General features: G+C 39.8%; 1 protein-coding gene across 1 annotated transcript in view; it reads left to right on the top strand.

Annotated features, from left to right (window-relative positions):
* CNOT6 (CCR4-NOT transcription complex subunit 6) overlaps nucleotides 1-24,913 on the top strand; it is a 51,919-nt gene that overhangs the window by 11,291 nt on the left and 15,715 nt on the right. Inside the window, exons 3-5 of the mRNA XM_074960355.1 lie at nucleotides 16,930-17,043; nucleotides 19,890-20,076; nucleotides 24,608-24,693. Coding sequence (XP_074816456.1) covers nucleotides 16,932-17,043; nucleotides 19,890-20,076; nucleotides 24,608-24,693 — 385 coding nt within the window. The 5' untranslated portion in view covers nucleotides 16,930-16,931. The remainder of the gene's footprint in view (nucleotides 1-16,929; nucleotides 17,044-19,889; nucleotides 20,077-24,607; nucleotides 24,694-24,913) is intronic.

The following is a 24,913-nucleotide window of genomic DNA, read 5'->3' as shown; positions in this document are numbered from 1 at the left end:
AAGGGGGGGCTCTGATCATGACTGGGGGTTACTGGCATTTCCACAATAAAAATATTAAAATAATCAATACAACTTTCAGGTATTTTTCATATACAACAGCTTTAACTATCAGCATCATTATATATACCATTGCTGAAAATTAAGACTCATATAGCTACTCTAATCATCCTTCGCTATATCTACACTGCAGTTAGACACCTGTGGCTGGCCCATGCCAGCTGACTCAGACTCGGACTAAGGGTCTGTTTAATCATGGTGTATACGTTCAAGCTCAGGCTGCAGCCCAATCATCGACACTGCAAGTAAACAGCCCTGCGAGTCTGAGTCAGCTGGCATGGGCCACCAGCGTGTTTTTAATTGCAGTGTAGACATAATCTTAAAACCCTGTTAGTTATTACTCTGAATCCTCTTTACACCAGGTGGGCTGTCCCAGGCAGGCATGTGGTATGCCAGGAGAATACCTTCAGCATAGTAATGTTCTATTCCCAGCTGCAGAGCTCGCTTCTTCAGCTATGTGCTACTTCTGCAACAGCCCCTGGTGAAGGGGATGTTCTGAGGTGGAGCAGAGAAAGGACTGATCAGGAAGGGAGGTGGTGTGGCTGAAGCAGAACTGCACCTCAGCTTTTCTGCACCCTGTAGAGCCCCATTGGGGCTATTTAAGCTGGGCACACCTTGGCTGCTGTCATCTGAGCTGGGGGCAAAACTGGCTCACAGCCATTGAATAGGAAAAGTGAAAACTGGCCTGTCCTGGCACCAGTGAAACCATAGTGAATAAATTAGGAGTTTTTCAGAACTTCCAGGCTTCGGAGATTTTATCCTTTAGTTTGTGAAACTCTAAAATGTTTCTTGTTCCTTTTAAAGGAAAATTATGGCTTTTTGGGAAAAGGCAAGACCTTATTTTCCAATTGTAGAGTTTGCATTCTGGATTTTTGTATTGAAGGAAACTACTCAAATTTAAAATGGAAAATTGGTAGGGTGTTCCCTGCAGGCTTGATTTTATTAAGAATATGCTCTCTATTTGCCTTCCCACAGAAGGCCTTTAAAAATAAAGGTGACTCAAAAGCACCAGGGAGATATACAAACCTAATAGGGAACATGGCATTCTCAAGACGAATGAGTTGTGGACTAGAGGCCATTTTTAATATGTATCTGATTGGATTCTGAGTGCATCAGACTTTATGAAACCTGCTGAATAAGGCTTAAAGTTGTGCTGAGTAAGCAGAACTCCACCCCCATTGAAAATAGCCTAGGCTTATGCCAAGAAAAGTTTTTTTGGGACTTTCAACATAGAGCTGGGCTCTGTGGCTTTCAGTTGGTGCTGAAGGCTCATTGCAGCTGACTTCAGTTAGATTTTAAGTACTTTATAGAATTTGTTACAAATCTTTTAAGAATCTTTAGGTTGCAAAGAAATTAGCTACATAACCTGTTTTTATGTAATTGTAAGGAAGTATGTAAATTTTAGAGTAGAAAAATCAAATCACTAGTTTTACATAACTAATCCTATTCTAAACTTGTTTGCAAGAAACAAGGATGATAGATTCTTTTAGGATTTTGCATTTGTATGTCATTGTTAACTCTTAATGCAGTAATGTATGTGAATATAAATGACTCACCTGGGGTATGTCTACACTACAAGTGCTACAGCAAGGAAAGGGTCTTCTCCATTGCTGTAGTGAATCCGCCCCTTCAGGAGAGAGTAGCTAGATCAACGGAAGAATTCTTTTTGTCAACCTTGTGGTGTGTATCCTGAAACTTAACTACATCTCTCAATGGTGTGCATTTTTCATGTTCCCTAAGTGACGCAGTTAGTTTGACCTAAGTTTTAGGTTTAGACCAGGCCTTGGTCAGCAAGAAGAGGAAGTATAGCTTGTGGTTTTGTATTGCTAGGTAATTTTTAAAACATATTTTTCTGTTATCGGAAGGGATACCCTTGGCCACTGACCAGGTTTGTGTCAGATATACTTGACAGAAGATTCTTGAATAGATTATACTGAGGTTTAAATTCCAAGTGGGATCAAAGGAATCTTGCATTTTCTCCTACTTTGTGGTGGTTAAAAAATTCCTTATGGAAAAATCCTATGGAGGCATCACACTTGTGCTGCTTCCATATGCTGCTTCAGTAGGGTCTACAGGAGCAACAGTAATCGGATGATGATTGCATCAGTTTCATTTACTCGTAGCAACAAGTGACATTTAGGTTAGACAGTAGGAAAAACTTCCTGACAGTAAGGGAGGTTGTGGAATCTGTCATTGAAGGCTTTTTAAGAACAGGTTAGACAAACACCTGTCAGGGATGGTCTAGAGTAATACTTAGTCCTGCCTCAGCGCAGGGGATTGTACTAAATGACCTATTGAGTTTCCTTCCAGTCCTACATTTCTGTGATTCTGGCCAAATAAAGAAGTGATGCTGAATTCTGGAAATACCTGAAATCAGGCTCCTTTATCTTGAAGGAGAACTGCTGGAGTATAATATCTTTTGAAATTGGAGAGAAAATAAAACATTAACATCACCTTAAAAAAAGGAAAGAGACAAGGGGGAATATGATTGAAACAAAGGCTTGAAAAGAGATGAGGTAATGGAGAGAGAAGAGCATTAAATCCAGGTTCGGAAAGGAGAGAAATATCAGGGGGAATTGCTTAGTTTTAGATAAGAGATATCTTTGGCTACCAGTTCACTTAACAAAAATAGCTCCCAGGAAGGTAGCCAAACCAAATAACCACACCTCATAACATCAAGGAACTCTCTTATTCCTGTTCTCAGAGAGAATGTGGATGAAACTCGTAACTGAGAATACTTATTTTCAAAAATTTGGGCATTTTTTTGTTATCTGGTAGTCAAATTGCTGAAGCTTACCAGTTTTGTACTGTGAATATTAGAGACTTAGGTGTTACAAAAATTGTAATTTTCTAACAGTGCCACCACTTTCTCATGATCTAGGCTGGAAGTAATGAACCACAGTGCAATTACTACATAAGGAGGGAAGGGGACAGAAAACCAGAACAGTCTTCTAGCTTAGTGTAATTTTTAAAATTCTTGTTTGGGGAATGGGTAGAGTGAGCCTATTCATAAAACAGGAGTGAGAATTTAAGACAGTGCTGACAGAAGAAACTCAACCTGTTTGGGCCCCACAGACTTCCTTTTTAGTAGAAAGCAAATGCAACACAGCATCCCTAAAGATGCGGTGATGTTTACATTATATCTTAAATATTGGTCCTCACCGCTCAAGTACTCTTCCCCAATACAATGTATAGAAGGCATTCTCCAAAGTTGCAGCACATGATTTACCTTCCGTTTAAAGAGGCTAATTTTCAGGGGTCCTAACAGGTAGTTTTTGACCCTCTTAAGTAAAGGCTAACAGTTTTGATTTGGCGATATAGTTTGTTGAAAACTGCTGTCATGTCTTTCAAATGATCTAAAAGCAATGTACTTTGAGTTCAGTTAAGATTTTGATTTTATTTAAATAATGTTTAACTAGAGTCTGGATGATGGGAATGGGAAAGGACCTTATTTCACATTTGCTACTGCTTTGTGGGTGGGGATAGATTTCTGCAAGATGTGTTTAACAAGGCAAAAATACTATTTGGGTATGTCTTCACTGTAAAGTTAACTCAGGTGATCAGTGCTCGGGTCTGAATACCCTGCTTAATTTACTTTACAGGTGAGCAGCCATATTGCAAAGCCACACTGGAGTTACTGTGTCCTCATTGTTGCTACCTGTGTGTGTCACTCAGTCTTCTGGGGACATATTCCCCCATATCAGTAAGCTGAGCCACTCTGTGAATCTTTCCCAGTGAATTGTTATCACTGGTCTGTCCTCCTGGACACATGGGGGTGTAATTGTAGGAAGGCATTGGAAAAATATCAGCACCTGGATGATTTACTTTGCATCATCACTACAAACTGGGCAGGTTACCCACCAGAGTGAAAATCCCACTCAGGCTTTAGCCTGCGGGCCCAGATGAACCGGCCAGCCCAGGTTGAAAACACCATATGTGTGAAAGGGTTTCTTCTGTGCATGGTTGGGGGATTAAGGGCAACACCCAAGAGCATAAGTGAAAAGTTACTCTGCAGTGAAGACACATCCTCTTACTGTTGATGCAAGAAAAGCTTACTTTTGTAACAGAAAGAGCTGGAACCTGTTTTCAAATGAAAGTTTGGATTACATGGGAAACAGTTGTTACCAAAGTGACAGGTTTGCAGAATTTCCACCAGTGAACGGTCTTGTTTGAGCTTCCAACATCAGTGTTTGATGAGAACTACTGTATGTCACATGTACCATCACTCATTTTCTGATGTAATCTTTAGCCAGTATGAGGGTTTATAATTAGTAAGAAGTAATGAAAAGTTGCTTGTACGTTTCTATCTTTTAGCCGTGAAGAAAGTCATTTACTGCTGACATGGCCCTCCAGCTAAGCCCCCAATGTCCCCCTCTTCTGGGTTATTGTCTCTTCTCCCTGATGCTGGATTCCTTCAGCAACAGCACTTTTTTTTTTTTTGTCCCTTCACACCCTTCTTTAGCCTTTTGAGCAGTGGCATCGTTTCCTTCTACAACCCTCTTTCAGTAGGGCTGCGTACACTACTCAGCAGGCAGCTGCCAGCAATAGCCTCTTTCCTCTCCCATGACTCCTTTTTATCCCCCAGCATGCCCCAGTTCTGATCACTTGACTCCTTGTCAGGTGACTACTCATTACCTTGACTTGGAGGCAGGCCAAAACTAGCACAGGTGCAGCTGAGCTCTTAACAAGGCAACTTATCCTGTGACAACTCCACTGAAATTAGTCACCAAAAAGTATCTAATGGCCTTCTCCTGGCCTTAGCTCAGAACCAGTACTTTCCATCATCATCCTTCTCGACCTGTCAGCCACCTTTGACATAGTCTACCACACTCTTATTTATGATATCTTGTTCTTGCTTGGCTTCAGTGACTCAGACATCACCTGGTTCTGCTACCTCTCCAATGTATCCTTTAGAGGATCCTTGCCAACCCCCTAAAATTCAGTGGGAATTTTGTCCAAAGAGCGTCATCTTTGATCACCTGTTCTTCTCCCCCTGCACCTTGACTCTGCACACTCTGATCTGCAAACACAAGATCAACTATAATCTCTATGCTGATGATTCTCAAATCTACCTTTCTACTCCAGACCTTTCACCTTCTGTCTAAACTAAAATCTCAGCCTGTTTCCCTGGCATGTCCTTGTAGATGTCCAGCCATCAGCTTAATCACAATGTAGGCAAAACGGAACTCCTATTTTTCCCCCCAAAGTCCTCTGCTTCTTTCCCTCTTCTCTCAATCACTGTGGATAATACCACCACACTCCTTGTCACTCAGGCCCATAATCTGAGTGTCATCTTCAACTCAGCCCTCTCTAGATCCTCATCCAAGCCACATCTAAATCTTTCCAATTCTTTCTGCATAACATTCCTAAAATATGGCCTTTCCTATCCATCTGCACAGCTGAAACTCTTGTCCAGATTGTCGTAATCTCTTGTCTCGATTATGGTAGCAGCCTCTATTCGATCCTTGACAAATTCAGTTTTGTGCTGCACAGATAACTTTCCTAGCTTGTTGCTTTGGACATGTCACCACTCTCTTTGCATTCCCCACTGGCTTCCCTTTCTACGTTGCATCAAATATAAACTACTTGTCTTCACTTTTAAGGCCTGTTACCCAATCCCCAGGCTATTCATCATAACTCACATGCTATTGAGATGTCAGCTTCCTCCTCCAATCAGCTAGTGATGCCAGCTGTCATCACCCACTTCTTCAGTTTTCAGAAGAGTCCATTGTGCTTTCTCCATGCTGTTCCCCCTGCTTGGGAGGAGCTCCCTTTAAACATCCACAGTACTACCCCGTTGTCCTTCTTTAAATCCGTCCTTAAAACTCTCCTTTGCTGTGATGTCTACAAAATACTTGACAATGATTAGCTAATTTGCTGTGACCACTGCCTAGCATGCTGGCCAGTATTGTTTCATTATTTCCTTGTGCTGGTCTGCATTCAACTGTTGCATCTTGTCGTTCCTTAGCTTGCAAGCCCTCTGGTGAAGGGCTGTCTTTGTTTATACAGTGTCTAACATAGGGGCCCTGGTTCATGACCAGGGGTCTTGGATGCTACCATAGTAGCCATAAATATAACATTCTGCACATTTTAGGCATCTGTAACATTTAATTCTCATGTTTACATTTTCTGGATTGCATTATCTGTTTTTTGCTTTTAATATATTAGTGGTATTGTAAATTTGGAGTGATGTCTGTTAATATTGTTTAAGCCCATCCCGATCATATCGTATCCTCAGTTAGCATACTTACTAGCAGAATCCCTTGTGAGATAAATTTTTAGTACAGAACTTAGCAGAATCATTTTAACTATTACATTCCCATGAAGTGATTCCATGGTGGGATCAGATATTATAAGCAAACAATAGTTTGCTGCTTTAGAATATACGTATGGGGAAGACTTAGCTGCATCCAAAATTGAACTTTATTGATGAATTATGAACTGAAAATTTGATTTCACTGGACTTTTGTCCACAAACTTATCATAGGAAATTATGCTTTTGTTGACTGATTCATTAGGTTAAAACTGTGCTGCTTAGAGTTCCAGTATTGACAACCATTCTACTGTTGATTTACTGATGGAAAAATTACCAGTTCTTAGCTATTTAATACTGTGGGGTTGGATTCCCTAAAGGGTTGTGCCCCTACAAATGCATTAGTGATACAGAGAGCTGCTGCAGGGAATGAAAAAAGAAAAGAATGAGACCGTTGAGATAAACTGGCAAGAAATTTTTTACTTGTTCATGTCATATGTCCATTTCTCTCTGATAACTATCCATTGCTCTTCTGTAGCAGACTCCTCTACAAATGCTTACTACCATTATGTAACCACATAAAATGTTGGTATATTAAGAGCAATTTACAGGAGCTGCTGCTGCCTCAGGGGAAACTTTTGAAAAACATATTAGTAATATATACTTGAGCTGGTTCTAATAGGAATTTTTGTTCTTGTATTTAAAGCTACAAGCCTTTGACATCACATTTGATTATAGAAAAGATTGCCTTGTTGCAAATAGAGAATTATGACTTAACTGCTTTAATTTTTTTTCTTTATCCCTAAGAATAAGACAAAAGGATAAAACATACACATTTTCAGTAATAAGTGTAAATGCATCTTTATGGACTTGCTGTTGCCATACAGTATGTGGTTCGCCACAGAAAATCCGCTACTTATAGAGTACTACAAATAAAAATAAAAAATATTGAACTGCTAATACTAAACATAACATTTTGATTACTAATATAATATAATACTCAACAGAGACTTGCAGAGGATTTTTATAACAAGTACTTGTCCCTTTTTGAATCTTATAGTGTTGAGACCTGAGAGATTTCTTTGGTTTTCAGAAGTTTTTGTTTGTTTTATATCTTGGAAATACCAGTAGTAATCAGATCTGTTCCTCCCTGGTTTTGCTGGAGCACTTTTTTCTAGAGGTCTTAGGCATTTTGAAATCACACCTTAGTGGAAGGAATGGTCATGCTGAATCTTAAGACAAATACTTATCTTAAGTGCTAATAAGCCGTTAGTCTTATAGCTATTGACAAAAACAAAACTGAGTTGTCTGACTAAACTTCTCCATCTGTTAACTGCTCAACTTTCATCCTCTTGTAGTGTTTCGTTAGTTTTCCAGTAACCAGAATCTTCCAGAGTAGAAAAGACCAGGATTTATAATGTGTGATGGGACAAATAGGTCCTACGCTGGCAAGGAGAGGGTTAAGGAGAGCTTATGAACCCAGTTGGCCTCACCCTGCTACACCTGCATCAAATCTCAGGCATGGAGAGGGGAGTTAAAAGTAGGAGGGTAGGCCCAGTTGCAGACCAGAGACTGAGCTAGCTTGCTGGCCGGATAAGCCCCTGCTAGAATGGATGAGCAGACCATGGGGGATTGGCAGAAGATCAGACTGTGTGAAGATAAACCCTAAATAGAAGGGTGGGGCCCCTTGGATGACCCTGTTTTGTGTTGTGGCTCTTGAATTCCTTTGGACCTTAACTCCCTGGAAGGGATGGAACTGCAGTGTGACTTGGCCAGAGGGCCAAAGCACTGCTACCTTGGACTTCATGGACACAGTCACATACCAGCAGAGACCCACAGCTGGGTGAGTTGTGCCCTGACAGGCCACAAGGGGATGCCACAGTTGCAACCTGTCACAAATGTAAACAACAAGCAGAAACTTGACAAAAACCTTTCAGGTCTTTATACCATCATAAAGCAGCTCAAAAGGAAGGGGGGGCGAGGGAAAAGCACATTTTCCTTTTTGCAAGTCACCTTTAAGGGTGTGCTGTCTTTAGCTTCTGTTGTTACATATGTCGAGTTTCTAAAAGTGAGTTCAGTCAGCCAAGCTTCTTTCTACTTACTTTCTGTTAGGCACCTTTTCAGTAAAAGTAACTAATATTGGCAAATCTTCACCTTTGAAGCAGGTCGATAGCCTTTTTATTCAATAAGGTCGATAGCCTTTTTATTCAATAATACGTCTATTTTTTTTATACCTCAGACATACTTTACAACCTATTACAATACAATTGAAATGTTCCACTGACTACATAGTAACATGTCAGCAAATATTCTAACTCCGTGTAATCTCTGTTAAATATTTTTTTTTCAATGGAAATGTCTTTCATTTACTTTAAAGAACCTTATCCCAATATAGGCAGCAAAACATGGGATGCTAGCATTAAAACTAAAAGGGAATATTGTCACACTTTTTTTTACTCAAATCAGACTTGTAAAATGGTTAAGCTGGTATGGAAAGTCATTCAGACACATTGCCCAATTTTTAAAAAAAGCTATAAAATAAAACCACATTATTGATTAGAAATTTTAAAATAGCCATTTTTATTAAGACACACAAAGTCTTACTAGATCTGCTGCTTATAATTAAAATACTATTTCTGGTGCTGTGCTGACATTAGAGATGCCGGTAAACAAAGGCTATGGCAAGTTTCACTTATGACTGTTTTTAACACTTGCTTATTCTCGGAACAAAGGAGGAAATAAATTCTTGACAAATGGAATATTACAAAATTGGGTTTGGAAACAAGTTGTTTTCAAACTTCTAAGAGAATATAACAATTAAGAGCATGAAAGAGCCCTAGGTGGCAGATGGGATTGGTAACAAGATATACAGGTTCTGTTTCTATGCTGCTCAAAAAGATGGGGGCAAAGAAGGATTTCTGCCATCTTTGCATCATCCAAGATTCTGGACTGCTTCACATGCTGAAATGGCCCCCCAGGCATAAGTTACAGAAACTTCAAGCAGCTCTAATTCACAGCAGCCCATGCTGAGCTGCCTGTGGGCTGTGGTACAGCCTAGAGTTCCCATAATACAATGTACTATTGGCCAAACCTAATCTGACATTCTTCCTGTGCTGGTGCTTGAGAGATGGGCTGCTTAAGATAGCCGTGTGCTCTGACTGCACAGGGAGAATTCTCCCTGTCTCCCTCCCTCGTATAATTAGATTTTATAATCCCTATTCCATGATGAGATATCTTTGAGCTATAATGTATCTTAATTAAAACTATCTTTAGATAGGTTTTTTTCCTAAGAAGCATTTTTATAAAAAAAAAAAAATCTGATTTAAATAAAAAAAAACATTGATTTTTATCCACCCTGATCTCAACAGAAACAATTGAGTGGATATGGAGAGTGTCAACCCTCTAGTGAAGGGTTTGAGACATTGCTGGGCAGCGGAGTCTGTAGTACAACTGTTCCGTGAATCGAATACATTAAGAATTTCAATCGCCAGCATAGTCTAGCACCTTCCACAAACATTAATGGCCTAATTTTCAGAGGTTTTAAGAACCTGAGATTCTGAATTGACTTCAGTGAGAATTGCTAGAGTGAGCACTTTTGAAAAATCATGCCATAGAGTCTGTCCAAGTAAATTAAACATTATATTACAGGAAGTGCTGGCAGTAATGTCTATAGTTAAAGTTGCCTGACACTTATCTTTATAAAACCTTTTCAGTTGCTTAAAGTTTTTGTTAAACTTTGACCATTCAGGCAGAAATGTTTAATGCCAGGTGTCTGTATTTAAAAAAAAAAGAAAAACTTAAGTATGAGCTAAAACAGTTTAGCCCTTTCCAAGAATGAGATTAGGGAAAAAATACATTGTTTTGCCATGCTAAAATTCATCAGCATTTTCATCGAGAAGCTCTAGCATCTCCATGCTTTGGAGGAAGGGCGTGAAATTTTGGACTGGGAGTCAACCTGTTGTCATAAATGTGCTTTTGATGTCCTGTGAAAAACTGCCCAAAATTTGGCCAAGTTGTTGGCTCCTAAAAAAATACATTTATACATGCTCAGTAGAGACTTGTGAGAGTTTGGTAGGTAAATTCTCCCAAGATTTCATCTGCACTGACCATGATTAAGGCTACAATTTATTTACATTTTTAGTAAAAGTCATGGACAGGTCATGGGCAAGAAACAAAAAATCACAGCCCATGACCTGTCCATGATTTATACCATAAATACCCCGGATTGAATTGGGGTGGGGGGCAGTAGAGGGCGGGGAAGTACGCGGGTGGGGGAGCGCTTAGTCCGCTGCTAGGACTGCTGCTCAGGTGGTTCCCGGGGCCAGCCGCATCGGTTGTTGCTTAGGTGGTCCCCAGGGCCGCCAGAGCAGCGGCCGGTGTGATGGGGCTGGGGTTGCTCCAGCAGCGGCTGTTGCGGCTGACTGCAGGGCTACCTGACCGGCTGGCTGCAGAGGCATTCCAGCAGTGGCCGGTGTGGCTGTCCCCAGGGCTGCCTGAGCAGTTGGTCCAGGGCCAGCTGCTTGGGGCGCCCTGAAGTCAGCCACACTGGCTGCTGCAGAAGTCATGGAGGTCTCCGTCCGTGACTTCCGTGACGAACACTGAGCCCTAACCATGATCCTATTTGCCACCATACTGTGTCTGCACTGTCCTGGAGTGGTAGGAGTTGAGCAAGAATTTCCCTGCAATTGCTCCTCCTGGTAGCCAGGAGCAGCTGTGGCATTGGGCACCATATCTGAAAGCAGACTTTCTTCTGTACCTGCAATGTTCCTCCTGTTGGTGCCCAGGCAGCAAAGCGAAATCAGCTTCTCTGGAATGGAAAGGAGTGAGAAAGTGGGTAGGGAAAGTTGCCCAATCCAGAAGGAATAGGACCTGGGTTGTAGGGAACTGGATAGGAGCAGAAGGTGGGGAGACAGGAGCCGGGGGTAGGATAGGTGTAATGGGAGATGGTATTCTTGTGTTCCAAGCCTGTCCCCAGTAGAGCATGGTCTCCTCCAGAACCCAGAAGTCTTGTCTCTTATCTTGTTCTATCAGGAAATAATTGTGAAACCCACTGGCAAAGTGTCTCTCATTCTCTTCTAGTGTCTGGTCCTCAGAACATAACAGCCTGCTACTGGTACCAGATAGTCCATTAGTCAGTGCACATGATGGAGCATGCTCTGGGGATGAATCAAGGTTTTGTAGTGAATTATGCTGTTTTCTGTAGTACCCCTGCCTCATTTGTTTACAGAAATTGGAAGATACATAGTGAATGAGGCAGGATTACAGGTAGAGAAAGGATCAGCTCATGATTAAGGAAGATGAGTCCCTTTCTGAAGAACTGGATTCTATTCCTGTCTCTGCTATGGAGTTCCTACGTGATGATGGGCAAGTCCCTTAAACCAGACTTTTCACAGGTGGCCACTGAATGTCTGATGTTCATTTTCTGGATGCCCAGTATGGTACAGCTGGTACCAAATTTGCAGATGTGCCAAGTACTCACAGTTGTGTGCTGAATAGGTATTTTACCTTTAAAAATGCTGAGCACTCTGAAAAATCAGGACCTAGGCATCTCAAGCTGAGCACCCAACATGACTGGACACTGACAATTTTGGCTTTAATCTCTGTGCCTCAGGTCCACAGCTGTAAAATGGGAATAACTAATATCACCCAGTTTCACCAGGGTGGTGTGAAGATAAATGGATTAATACCTGTGAAGCGCCTAGATACTACAGTGAACACATTAGGAAATTAATTTGTATTCAGCACAAGGTTTGGGTGGGATCTGTTTAGTAAAACCTGGGGCCACGCACTGAAGGATGATGATAAAAAATATTAGAAATTGAACTGCCCCTTCACAGATTGTTGTGCGATGGTTCTTGGGGTACTCAGGAGGATTCACTGTGAATCACCCCTGCTTCCAGCAAGGAGGAATCTGTGTGGTTGCTGGATGTCAGCTACCTGACACCACCAGCATTTCAGCCACTCAAGCTCTCTCCTCTGGACAATGTCTGTCCTAACTTCATCTTGCAGGTTAACAATAAGTGCACTCCAATCCCTTTGAATTGCACCCCTGTGATATACAGCCCCTGACACTGGCTACTCAGAAATTTCAGATCTTCCGCATCCAAAGGTGCAAGTGTACTGTACCCAGTTTTACCTTAAACCACACAGCAATTGTGAGCACGTAAGTAAACCTACTGTAGTTTTATTATAAGAGTGAATAAAGATATAACTAGAAATGAAAGAAAATGAATGGAAATAAAAGCTTTCAATACAAAATCATAGGATGCAACCCTGGGTCTACACTTATCAATAGTTACCTTTCCTATATAATAAAGTAGGTTTCCCCCCAAAAGTTTAGTCTTTTGCAGAGCTAGCTGGTTTCACAAGAACCAAGACCCAAATGTTCATAAAAGCACCCAGGTTCCCCTAGACATTTCCTTAATGGAAGGACCTAGAGTGCTTCTCTTCCTCCTGTGTTATACTGCAAATAGCCTTTTGTTTCTACTCACAGCCAGGTTTAAGTTCAGTCTGTAATGTTCCTTTTTCACCTCCAAGAGGTTTCAATTGTTTGGTTGTGCCTCTGATGGTTTTTTCATGGATAGTTTTGCTAGCCTTGCATTACCTGACCTGCTGATTAGGGAGGAGTGACAACTCCCTCCTGCTTGAGTGGGCCATCACTGTGGTACATCACCTCGTGGTGATTAATTTCTATTCCAAGTCCATAAAGCATACTTTGAATATAAAAAAGTGTTCCTTAAATGTTACCCATACATGCATATCACCAGGATATTGAGTCTTGACAAGTTATGAGCTTTCTCTGGATAACTCACATAATATCCCTTATGAATAAATACCCTCCAAGATACATGTTCGGTGTAATGAGTTTGTCAGGTTTGAGGTGAGAGTTGTTTACAAAGAAGAGGGGACCCTCTGCCAAGGGGATGTTTCTGTCTAAATAGGAGAACCACTGCAAATTATCAGGTGAAACAACAGGCAAAGAATGCATCATAGAACTGTTTGTCAATGTATTTTCATAATTGTAAATTAGTTTTACTGAGTTTCTTAAAGTACTAGTAACTGTACCGTGATGTATATTTTGTAAAAATACTGTAAATAACAAGATCTCACTACAATGAGCCCTATTAAATCCTTTTTAGTGCTAATAAGTAAGGCTAAGATTTTGTCTCATATTTTTAGTTAAAGCCACGGACAGATCCCAGCAAAAAAGAAAAATCCACAGAAGCTGTGACCCGTCCGTGACTTTTACTAAAAATATCTGGGACAAAATGGGGATCTGCGAGCCCCCACACCATCTGAAGTGGGGCAGTGGCTCAGGGGCTACGAGCTGCCTGAAGCGGGGCAGCTGTGGGGTACCCCTTCCTCCAGCAGCTCTGGGGGTCCCTCCCACTACCTGTGGGGGCTGGGAGCTGTGGGGTGCCCTTGTCACCACTAGCTCCCAGGGACCTCACCACCCCTGGCGGCCGGGAGCTCGGGGGTTCCCCCGATACCCGCGGAAGCCGGGAACTCAGGGGGCAGCAAGAGGCGGCGAGGGTACTCCACCGCTCCCTGCCTCCATGGGAGGCGGGGGACCCTGCAGCTCCCGACCATCGCAGGCTGAAGCCACAGAGCCATGTAACTTCCACCGACCTCCGTGACAAAATCGTAGCCTTACTTATAATTATCTATTTCCTGAGCCTTTTAAGTTGATGAGTGGAAGTTTACTGATAAGCCCAGTAAGCAGAATGTAGGCCCTTGCTAGTTAAGGTGTAGTTGTTGTTGCATGCTATCGGGATTGACTGCTCTATTTTAGTTGTCTTCCTCCCCGCTAATCTTTAAGAAATAATAAAATGAGTAGAACAAAAGATTGAAGAGAGCCCCCATCTGCTGCTGCCTCTCCAGTAACTGGATTCTTTATGTGCTGGAAGTTTTTCCAGGATTTTCGGGACTTATTTTGTTTGAGTTAAGAAAAATAAAAGTAGGTTGAAGAATCATTGTCTAGTAAAGATAAATAGAATGAAGTAAAGGGCTGTTCATTTATGTTGTGGCATATTCTTAACCTCTTCCTTGGCAACAAATATTGTTAGAGAGGGGGCTTCTTAGACACTGTCCTATTAAATTCCCTTAGTATGTGGCTCCCTTGAAAGGGAATGAATGCATCCACCCTTCATTGCTTTTCAGTGACTATTTATTTTAAAACTAAAAGGGGGGATGGGACTCGAAAGGGGGCCCTAAACTACTTGCAAACCCTCTCTGGGGAGGTTTCACAGCTGTTTCCCCTGCCTGTCTCTGCAATGCATTAAGAGCATTCTCCATTATGGAGACTATACTGCCACAGCTACATTGCCATAGCAAACCTGTAGTTTAGATGTAGCCTACGCTGATGATTTCTGTTTGTGTAGTAACACCACTTGCCTGAGCAATGGTAGCTGCATTAACAGAAGTATTCTTCCATTGACATATCTGTCTCTGCACTCGGGGTTAGGTTAAATCTAAATCTTCCCATAACTCTTCTTTTTAAAACACTCTGTTGTTCCTGCTGTGTGGGCCTTCCTGTACTTATGGTTTAGATGGTGGGCTTCTTGAAGCAGAAACTGCTATATTTTTGTGTTGTAAAAGAGCAGAGAGTACTATTGGCACTTGACAAATAGCTAATAATGATATTGCATGGGATGGCTCCATGCACATTTTGAGAAGTGGTACATAAATTCTCTGGTAAACTACTTGACTTGATTTACGCAGTGTGCCATGGAAAATTTTGCAGTACCTTGAAACTTCTGCATAATCTTCAAGTAACTTCAGAAAGTATCTTTTTAATTGAAATCAGTTCAGTATTTTTGTAGCTTGTTTTGGAAATAAAATAAGCTCGTATTGTTTTGAGTTTATGCTAACAAAAAATGATTTTGTGCACCTTGATGGGGTTGGGGGAAGCTAGATAAACCTAGGACAGTGGTTCTCAATTTATTTACCATTGTGGGCCGCATCCAATAATTCCTGTATGGCCCTGAGAATGTCACGTGGGCCGTAGCTCTGTGCTGATTGGGCCGCAGGTTGTGATGTAGTGTGGGATTTTGAAACCAAAGAGGATGTGCTTCTCTTTCCTTCCTCCTTGGGGAAGGAGCGGTGAGGGGGGCACTAGCAGTTTAGCATTTTCTTGAGGAGTGAGTGTTCCTTGACACAGCAATTCTTGCCAGCAAACAGCTGATCTACAGTTCCCTTCCCTAAATACACACCAATGGATGTAATAAAAATGGATAAGTACCTTAGTCATGTTTGTGTTAAAATTAATAAGCAGTGAAGTAGTTAAGTGTTGGGTTTGTTTATTTAATTTTTAATTTTCATTGAAAGATTTCAGTGTTAACACCTGTTGAGATGGATGAAAGAACTCCTGCATCACTTTAAATTATCTTTTCATATTCAGGCAGGCAATATGTAATGGTTCAGATTTGAAAAGGTACTTTTGCAAACATAAATGAATTCAACAAAGCAAAAAAAAAAAGCTTAACCCTTCCCTGGCATGGTGGATACTGTGGCCATTCGTAAATTGCAGAAAAAGCAGGGTTCTGGTAACTTCTGTGTATTAATGTTTCTCTTCCCATTTCACTTAATAGTTACTATGAGAAACTGTTGTTGCTAATAATTCTTGAAAATACATTATGAATAAGTGCAAACATCTTCATTATTCTAAATAGTATCAGCCAGTTCAGAAAATTGCATAACATAATGCTGTTTGAAATGTAGGCCTGTCCTTTTCTTTGAACCACTTAATACTTAATAAAGTAGACTGCTTATCAGTGGATTCAGGATTTTTAACATAATAAAAAATAACACAAAAAAATGGAAGCAGGTAAAAGGCAGGAATGTTGGTGTCAGCACAACTGTATGTGCTGAGTAGGAGTTAAACCTAAGAGAACAAGACGACAACTTTTGAGTTGTCTTGTTTAAACATATTCCTGTTTATACAAGCCAAAATACTGAGGAACTTTCTAATCCTGCATTCTGTAACAAGAGAGTTTCACTGCATTCTAGCAAGACCCTGGCTGTAGCAGGCTTTCTGGGTTTGATTTGAGGGTTTGCATGTGGTGCGAGGATTCATGAACATTGGTTCATCTTTGTGAACCACCCATCCTCAGGATGATGTCTTCCCAATTCTTTTACCTTGTGCCTGCAGGTCATCTTAGGCCTGGTCTAAACGCACAATTTTCACCAATTTAACTAAATATGATGATCCAGTTTAGTTAGCAAATTAAGTTAAATCAGTATCAGAAATTCATAAACAGATTTTTCAAAGCATCCACACAAGGGGTTTGCACCAATTTTATTAAATTGAGTTGCATACAATTGGTGCAATTTTTGTATGGAGACTGGGCCACCTTCTGCTATTGTTAGAAGTTGCAGTAGCCTGTGTTCTTTTAGGCCGGACTGTCTGTCTCTCTTCCCCTCCCCCCGGTGAAGTTTGTGACATGACAGAAAAAGTGTTGCCTCAGACTGAAGAGTTGGATAGTACATGTAGTTAACATGACATACTCTCCATATAGAAAGTAGTTCTTTAAAAGAAGTATCTCTATCTAGAGTAAAGGTAATATGTTTGTTAAATAGAATAATATAGCAAAGTGGTATTTTTCTGTTCATTTCAACAGGAATGCCCAAAGAAAAGTACGATCCACCTGATCCACGGAGGATGTACACAATTATGTCCTCAGAGGAAGCAGCCAATGGAAAGAAGTCAAATTGGGCAGAGTTGGAAATAAGTGGTAAGAAATGGAGGAATACTGGTTATGTGGTGAAATGAGGATTTGATTTAAAATTTGAATACTCCTACTAACCATCAGATAAACTTTTATCTGATAGATATTCCCTCACAAGTAAGCAGGGTTGGGCTACATAGGCTTGGTATTTGAATAGGAAACCTAAGGAACACTAAGGAGTTACAGGAAGTTGTGGTGTTTATTAATTAGGATGCATTCTTCCTTCTAGTAAACTGATGCCCAACATGGTACTGGGAAATGCTGTGCAGCAGTAGATCTCTACAAATAGGAGATAAAATTAAGGTTGTGACCGCTTTGGGTCATTAAAGATTCCTGGGCACTTTACATACATGTTAAAGGTGTTTCAGTCTGGTGCCTTGACCAAAATTGGGCAATTGCATTCTACCTGCTTGAATTTTAGGTTAACTAAATTATGTTGTTTCCTCTCCTAAACTGTTTTATGATAGTGCTGTTTGACAGGTCACAGCTGCTGCATTTGAATGGCTGATAAGGTATTCCTGTACATACTTAATATTTCCAGTTAAAGGACTTGATCCTGCATCCCTTACTTGAGGTCAGTTGGAGTACCCAGGAATGACTTAAGTGTTTGAGGGCCTGATTCAGGAAAGCACTTTAGCATGTGATTAAGTGTTTTCCTGACTAGGGGTGCTCTCCTCAATTAGGGCCTGAGTAAGTGTTGTAAGGTCAGACTCTGCCACCAAAATGATAGTACCTTTTTACTGTATATAGTTACATTTGTAAAGCACTTCAGGATCTCTTGGAACGAAGATGCTATACAGATGTAAAATTATTGTGCTGGAGCGAGTCATAACAGCCTAGTTAATGTTGATGTAGAAGGTTAAGTTAACAGGAGCTTTTAAACCTTTGTTTTATGAAAAGTTACAATAATGGCAGAAAACAAAACAAAATGTAAACTTTGAGTTCTGTTTGAATTTTTCATGCTGGTTTGATACAGCAGATTCAAAAATTACCACCACCCCCCTTTTTAAATTTTTTCACTGGACTGTTTTATCTTTTTCAGACCCTTTTGCAAGAAATAGAAAACTCTAGGATCTGTGTTTTGGTCTACATGTTTCTCTGTATGTGCAGATTAATCCAATATCAGTTATTGTTTGTCTCTCAGTTGATCACTTTTTCTCCATAACTGAAAAGAAGTGTGCTGAGATGTACTTGCCATCTTTAGCAGTAATAATATAACAGGCCCCATAAGCAAAATCTTCCTCATGTGCGACTATGATTACACTACAGTTTTTCCACTAGAGATCAGTCTACGGTACACTACAAACGTTTGTAGTCTAGAATAAACTATTTAGCAGTATCCAGATTAGTCTTTACAAAGGTGTTAACTCAGAGTTAATTGACAATAAGTCAATTCAAGGTTTTATGTATAAATAGATATAGATGCACATAAAATATACTTGTAGACAAGCCCTGTGTGCGTGACACTATCCCACCAATCCCTTGTAGCCGAAGGGAAAATTCTGAGTTGACCAAGAGGAGACCATGAGTTGAAATCTCATCTGTACTGGCTGCGGTTTATATTCCATGCACTGTTCTATACTGTCAGTTGAATTTACCTGGAAATCAGTATTGAAAGTTTAAAATATGTGTTAAAAAAATTCAGTGTATTTTCCTTGTAACTTGTCTGTCTTTATGTACCTCCATGTAGCCAGGATTTTTATTCCTGGCAGGAAAAATGTTCAAATTAAGCTGAATAACTTGACCCTTCTTTCCCTCCACTCACCCAATGCCAGTGGTGAAAATTCTGGACACACTTAAATAAAATTAAAGAAATAAAAGTTAAAGGAGGGAAAAATACCATTTTATCTCAGTTCAGCTTTTCGTAGGAGGAAGAGAGTTTAAAAAAAAAAAAAAAAGGTAATGAGCAAATACATTTGGGGTATAATTATTTAAATGGAAAGAGTGTTTAACATTGGCTCATAGATGACTAAATAGACTATAAAAAGTCTGTTAAATGGTAATGAGCCTATTTTGCCTCTGAGGAAATGATGTTCTGATTTTCCTGCAGTTCTCTTGATACAGTCTAGATGGTCTTTCTGATTGAAGGGTGGGAAGTCAGCCTTGCACAAGAAATGTCTCTAATGATGTCCCTTATGATACTTCAAGTTCCTGCCATATGGAGGGGTAGATTGCTTGACTTTTTAAAATGAATCAACATTAATATCCTCCATTTTACAGAAAATAAGTGTGCTTCTTGAGCCCATGGCCATAGCCAGCGCAGCTTTTAATAGAGTGCAGTTTGGGGACACCTGTCCTAAAATTACTGTTATAGTTACAACAGGAATAGCACTGTTGAACACCAGAAGAAGCTGCTTGCTCTTCTTTGTTGAACTAATGGCATGAAAGAAAGCCTTTTTATTTAGAAGATGGTGTGTGAATAAGGGCAGACCCCAGAGAACCCTCTTTCCCTTCAAAACAAGAGCACTAAAACTTAAAAGGTCCATTAAAAAGTGCAGTGTTTCACTTGAAAAACACATGTAAAATACTCAATGCATGATCAGTTCATAAATCTGTAAATTGCTTTATGTAGCACTTTCAGAAAGGAAGAGGATGTCCAAGGCTTAAAGTATGGGCCCAAAAATGTCGAAAGATCACAGGCAAGAAAATTTAAAGGAAAATGTCTTTGTGCCATCAAAATGTCATGCAATTAGAGGGGAGTACCTTCTATGTAATCTTTCATTTTTAACCATATTGCAGAAAACTCTAAACACTGTTCAAATAAGATGTCATAAAATACTCATTTAATGCTAAAATCAGATGTTTAAAATGTCCAAAGTTATTTTTATTTTACTCCTGTGTTTCTCTTACAGGGAAAGTAAGAAGCTTAAGTTCATCTTTATGGTCACTGACCCATTTGACAGCTTTGCATCTCAGTGACAATTCCTTATCCCGTATTCCTTCAGACATTGCCAAGCTTCACAATCTGGTATATCTGGACCTGTCCTCTAATAAAATCCGTAGTTTACCAGCAGAACTCGGAAACATGGTGTCACTCAGGTATGGAAATTAAATTTCATGTTCATCTGAGACCCCAGCAGAAATCAGTTTCAGGTTTTGGCATGATTCTGTTCTGTAGCTAACCTAAGCCAATATAAACAGTTTTTCTTAATGGTTGGAGTTGTAACTACAGCCCTAGCACTCTTATCTTTGCCCTGATCCCCAGTTGCTCCATGCAGGAGTGCACAATGAGCTCCTACCGAGCTGAGCATGGTGGCATGCACCTTGCATGGCATTGCTAAATCAGGTTCGTTCTCTCTCACACACACCCACCCCCTCTCACCAAATCCTTATGCAGGGGTCCTGCTCTTGAAGAATTGTTGACACCCACAGAGTTGGTGCAGGAATTGCCCCTTAATTCATGGCAAGAGAAAAAAGGGGCCCTAGACACTATAGTAATACAAATATTACATAATAATAATAAGAGCAGACTAAACATTTCTAAATAAAGGTAATCAAAGAAAGTTAGTGGCTGTTTTCTTCATCTTAAATTACTACTCTAAGAATTTAATTTTATGACCATAGTTTTATAACACCCAAAAGATTTGCATAGCAACAGATATCTTGGGGGGAGGGGTGGGTGGGGGCGGGCGCAGGCGCGGTTTCTCCTTTAGCTAGCCAGGTGGATTTTTATGCTTTCAGGTTGAAAGGTGTAGAAGAGTCACAAGGCTAGGGATAGAATAAGTTAATTAACACATTCTTTTTGGAAGTAAAACATATTAATGTTATAGCTTGTTGGATTTAACTGGGGCCACAGTATTTAATTTTGTTAATGGAGTCCTCGTCTTCGATGGTGGTGGGGAAGGGCAAGTATTATGGCCAAATTTCTCTTGCCCTTAAAGGGTAATATTGCCAATGTATAAACAACCTCTGTGAAGTACTGTATGTGGGATTATCGTACAGTACCAGTGTTTGACTCCCAGACTTTCAAAGTACAGTTGCGTTTTTAACTGTTTTGAAGTCAACCACAGTTAATTTTGTTAAATCTAAAAACCCGAGAATATTGAGACTTCGTATAAACTTTATTTAAAAAAGAACTTGACTGCCACCATAGCTTTTATATTACACCTGCATTGGGATGATAGGCTAGGTTGCACCTTGAGATACTAATAATTGTATTTTCCTCATCTTTGGAAAAATTCCACCCTATTGAAAAAATTAAACTAGTTGATTAAAATTGAAAGTAAGCTATCAATAAATTCTAGAGTAGTTAAGCTCTTAAAACTATTATTTATTGTGGGCCCTATTTAACAGTCGGAATTCAGCCTGCGTAAGAAATACTGATAGTGCCTTACGTCATTTCCCCCAAAACTCTGAGATGATTTTTTTTGTTTGTTTTACCCCTACCACCTTTGCCCTAATTACAGTTACTAATAATAATTTCCCCCTACCCTGCTGTCATTCAGTATCATCACCTACTCATCTTAAACTTACTGAAACATTCTGAGATTCACCTTGTGAATTAATTAGTGTTCCTTTCTCTTCATAAAGCCCTTTTCCTTTTAAAAATTAATGCACATTATGTTCTTGTGCAAATGATGTTAGCATAGCACTGTGCAGAATAGTGCATGCAGATATTGTGCAAACTTTCCTATCATTTTCCCAATGTACTCCAATCCTGATTCTACAAAATTCCAGCTATCCCTGTCTTGAGCCTCTTTTGAGCATAGAATATAAAATCTTGTTCTGGCTGCAAAATGTACACTAACAAACTAGGATCAGACCGCCAATCTACTTTCCATTTGTGACAAGCATAATATTTGAATCCTGATCTATAGACACGAAAGGCATTAAAAGTGCATTCACCCACTGCGCGCACACTATCCTCAGTAACTGCAGCTGATCCATGATTTCTTTTCACTGGGGTTAAAGTGAAGAACAGTCCATAAGTGCTTCCTACATGATAGTGCTCTGCAGGTCTCAATCCCGTAGTTGTTTTGTATTTCCTTCTGACTGCTACTGCACTCTCCTCGAAGTTTGTGTTATAATTTCCAGACTAACAGAGTAATTTCAGCTTTGAATATCGCCAGTATTATGGACCAAAGAAATATTGTGTACTGAAACTCCCTAGAATCTCTTTTAGAGTTAATAAACAGCTCCTTCAACTTCCATTTCTGGTAACTCTTTTTATAAAGGGCATAGCTTGTCTAAGATCCATTGTGTCGCCCTGTCACATGCATACAAAATTTGTTCCAGTGACTTCGGGAGACAGTGAACCAGCTAATGGAGAATGATCAAGTTGCCAATCTTTGGAGAGAGGGAAAAAAAACTATCACAAATTTTTCTCCAACACAACTGGGGAAAGATTTCAGGGAGCTCAAATTCTTTTGATTTGTTTGGAAGGACTAGTTTGACTTGCTATGATCCTCTGTGCTGCTTAAAGGGAGCTCTTTGACACCAAAGAGCATTAACCAAGATGAGATTAAACTAGACAACTATCCTTATTCACTGTGAACTAGGGAAAAAAACCTCAGTGATTGCTTCTGCTATGCCACTCTCCAAATTTAACATTTTTCTTTAACAATTTATGAAAACTGTACTTTATTTGTTAGTGGAACTGTAATCTATACCTAGAATGAATCCCGGTGAGCACCTTGAACCAAGAGCTCACCCATTCCTTAAGAGTTCTGCAAAGTTCTCAAAAGCTCTTAGACAAAAAGATACCTTCATAAAGAAAAATGTATTAGTTGTCCTTTAGGGTTATGTAGAATATTATTCCCAACCATGTAGTAGTCCAGTGGTTTTCAACCTGTGGTCTGTGAATTCCTGGAGGTCTGCAGATTATGTCAAAGGTGTCCCTGAAAGGTGACTATGAAAATGAAGTTTCAGACTCCAGAAAAGGCATTCAGTTTTTTCTGATCAATCAAAAGTATGTGAATACCTCTCCCTACAGATCAAAACCTGGAATTGTTGTCGTTATCATAAAAGCCCTCAGTTTAGCATCCTTTCCCCCGCTGTGTCAAATGTCGTACTGAGCCGACCATGTGCAACATTTATAGTTGAATTCTGTTCAGTCAATTTTCAGTCTAAGGATTCTATAGTAGGGGTCCACAGACTACAGAATTTCCAAAGGGGTCTGCACCTCCATTTGAAATATTTTAGGGGTCTGCAAATGAAAAAGGCTGACACACACTGTGGTAGTCAAATAAAGCTTGAATGACTTAGTCTGGTGGTGGGAAGTTGGTAGGGTTTTTGTTTTTAGATCTCTTTCTCTCTCTCTCTCCCTCTCCCTCCCCACCCCCCAAGCAGTATATGTTACTTCCTGGAAATCTAGGAATGGAGTAGGTGGACCCATGGTCTTTTCCTCCTAAAATGTCTACTTTTATCTATGCTCTTTTTACGTCTTGCAAGGAATGGCTAGGGAATTCTAGTCTGGCAGAATCGGATGGGTAACTCTTATGTAAGGCTTATGCAGTCTTATGTAATGATTGTGACTGTATCACAGATTTTAACTTTATACCTAAATTGGACCATTTTAGGGCTGGTCTACAATGAAAAATTATTGGCATAGCTATATCTCTAAGGGGTATGAAAAATTTACATCCCTGAGAAACGTAGTTAAGATGACCTGACCCCCGATGTAGACAGCGCTAGGCTGATAGGTCAACAAAAGACATCTTCTAACTACTGCCTCTCAGGGAGGTGTATTATCCACAGTGATGGGAGAACCCCTCTTGTTGCTGTAGTAAGTGTTTATGCTGAAGCACTGCAGCACTAAGCTGTAGCATTTTAAGTGTAGACATAGGAGTAAGCAAAAGGCATGTTATCAAATTCAATTTCTCTTCCCCTGTTGGTTGGACTGTTGGGACCTGCCAACTTCTGTTTCTCCCAAGTAAAAAGGCATACACAGTATCTCAACAGTAACACTGTAAAAATAAACAATAGAATATTACTTTTTATAGGCCAGAAGCACAGTTAATTTAATGGATTTTTTTATGTGCCTGATAGCCTTCACATAATATATCAACAGATATCTAACTTCTGTTGACAAAGCAGTGAATTATTTTGAAAAACAAAAGTTAATTGGAAAATTATAGATTGCTGTGATGTGTTAAAGGAGAGAAAGAGGGTTAGCAGCATGCTAACATGGTAATATAATAGCCATAATCGTACTGGAATCTTTTTTTTTTGTTCTTGGTTTTATTTTAATGGCTATAATCTTATTTTCTTAATTGTCCTTTAAACTTAACTCAGCCATTTATGGTCCAGCTTGTCACAACTGTAATTGCTTCATTTCTTGTAATTCCTTAATATTTTAATTATCACTAACCTTTACAAAAACTTATGACCATATAGGTGGACTCTCCACCCCCACTATTTTCTGCTCGGTACTTCAGACTTAAATGAGCTTTTTTTAGTGTGTACAGCAAGATGTCCCTAATCCTTGCTGACTATTTAGTCTTCCAATTTTTCCAAGTAGTGGCGTGCTAGTACAGTTTCTTTCTTATAGTGAAACTGTTTCAGCAATAAACAGTTGATCACAAATACTGTTTTACTTCCCACTTCATATTATTCTGATTTTTGCCCACAGGGAACTCCATTTAAATAACAACCTGTTACGGGTTCTACCATTTGAGCTGGGAAAACTATTTCAGTTACAGACATTAGGTCTGAAAGGTATGACTTTTTTACCTACATTTTATGTTTTGATCTCATTCTTGAGCCACAGCTGTTTTAAGCTACAAATTTTATAAAATGTTACCAAATAGCAGCTGTTGGTTTAGGAATTTATTCTTCTCTTTTATAAATATATTGAGATTTAATGAATCTGGCCCAAAAAAAGAATGAAAAGTCAAGTTCATTTTCTTGTTGCCTACATGGAAGTTAGATATAGCTT

Source organism: Natator depressus, chromosome 8 (assembly GCF_965152275.1).
Source record: "Natator depressus isolate rNatDep1 chromosome 8, rNatDep2.hap1, whole genome shotgun sequence".
NCBI lineage: Eukaryota > Metazoa > Chordata > Testudines > Cheloniidae > Natator > Natator depressus.
This window is presented reverse-complemented; position numbering and strand designations above follow the sequence as displayed.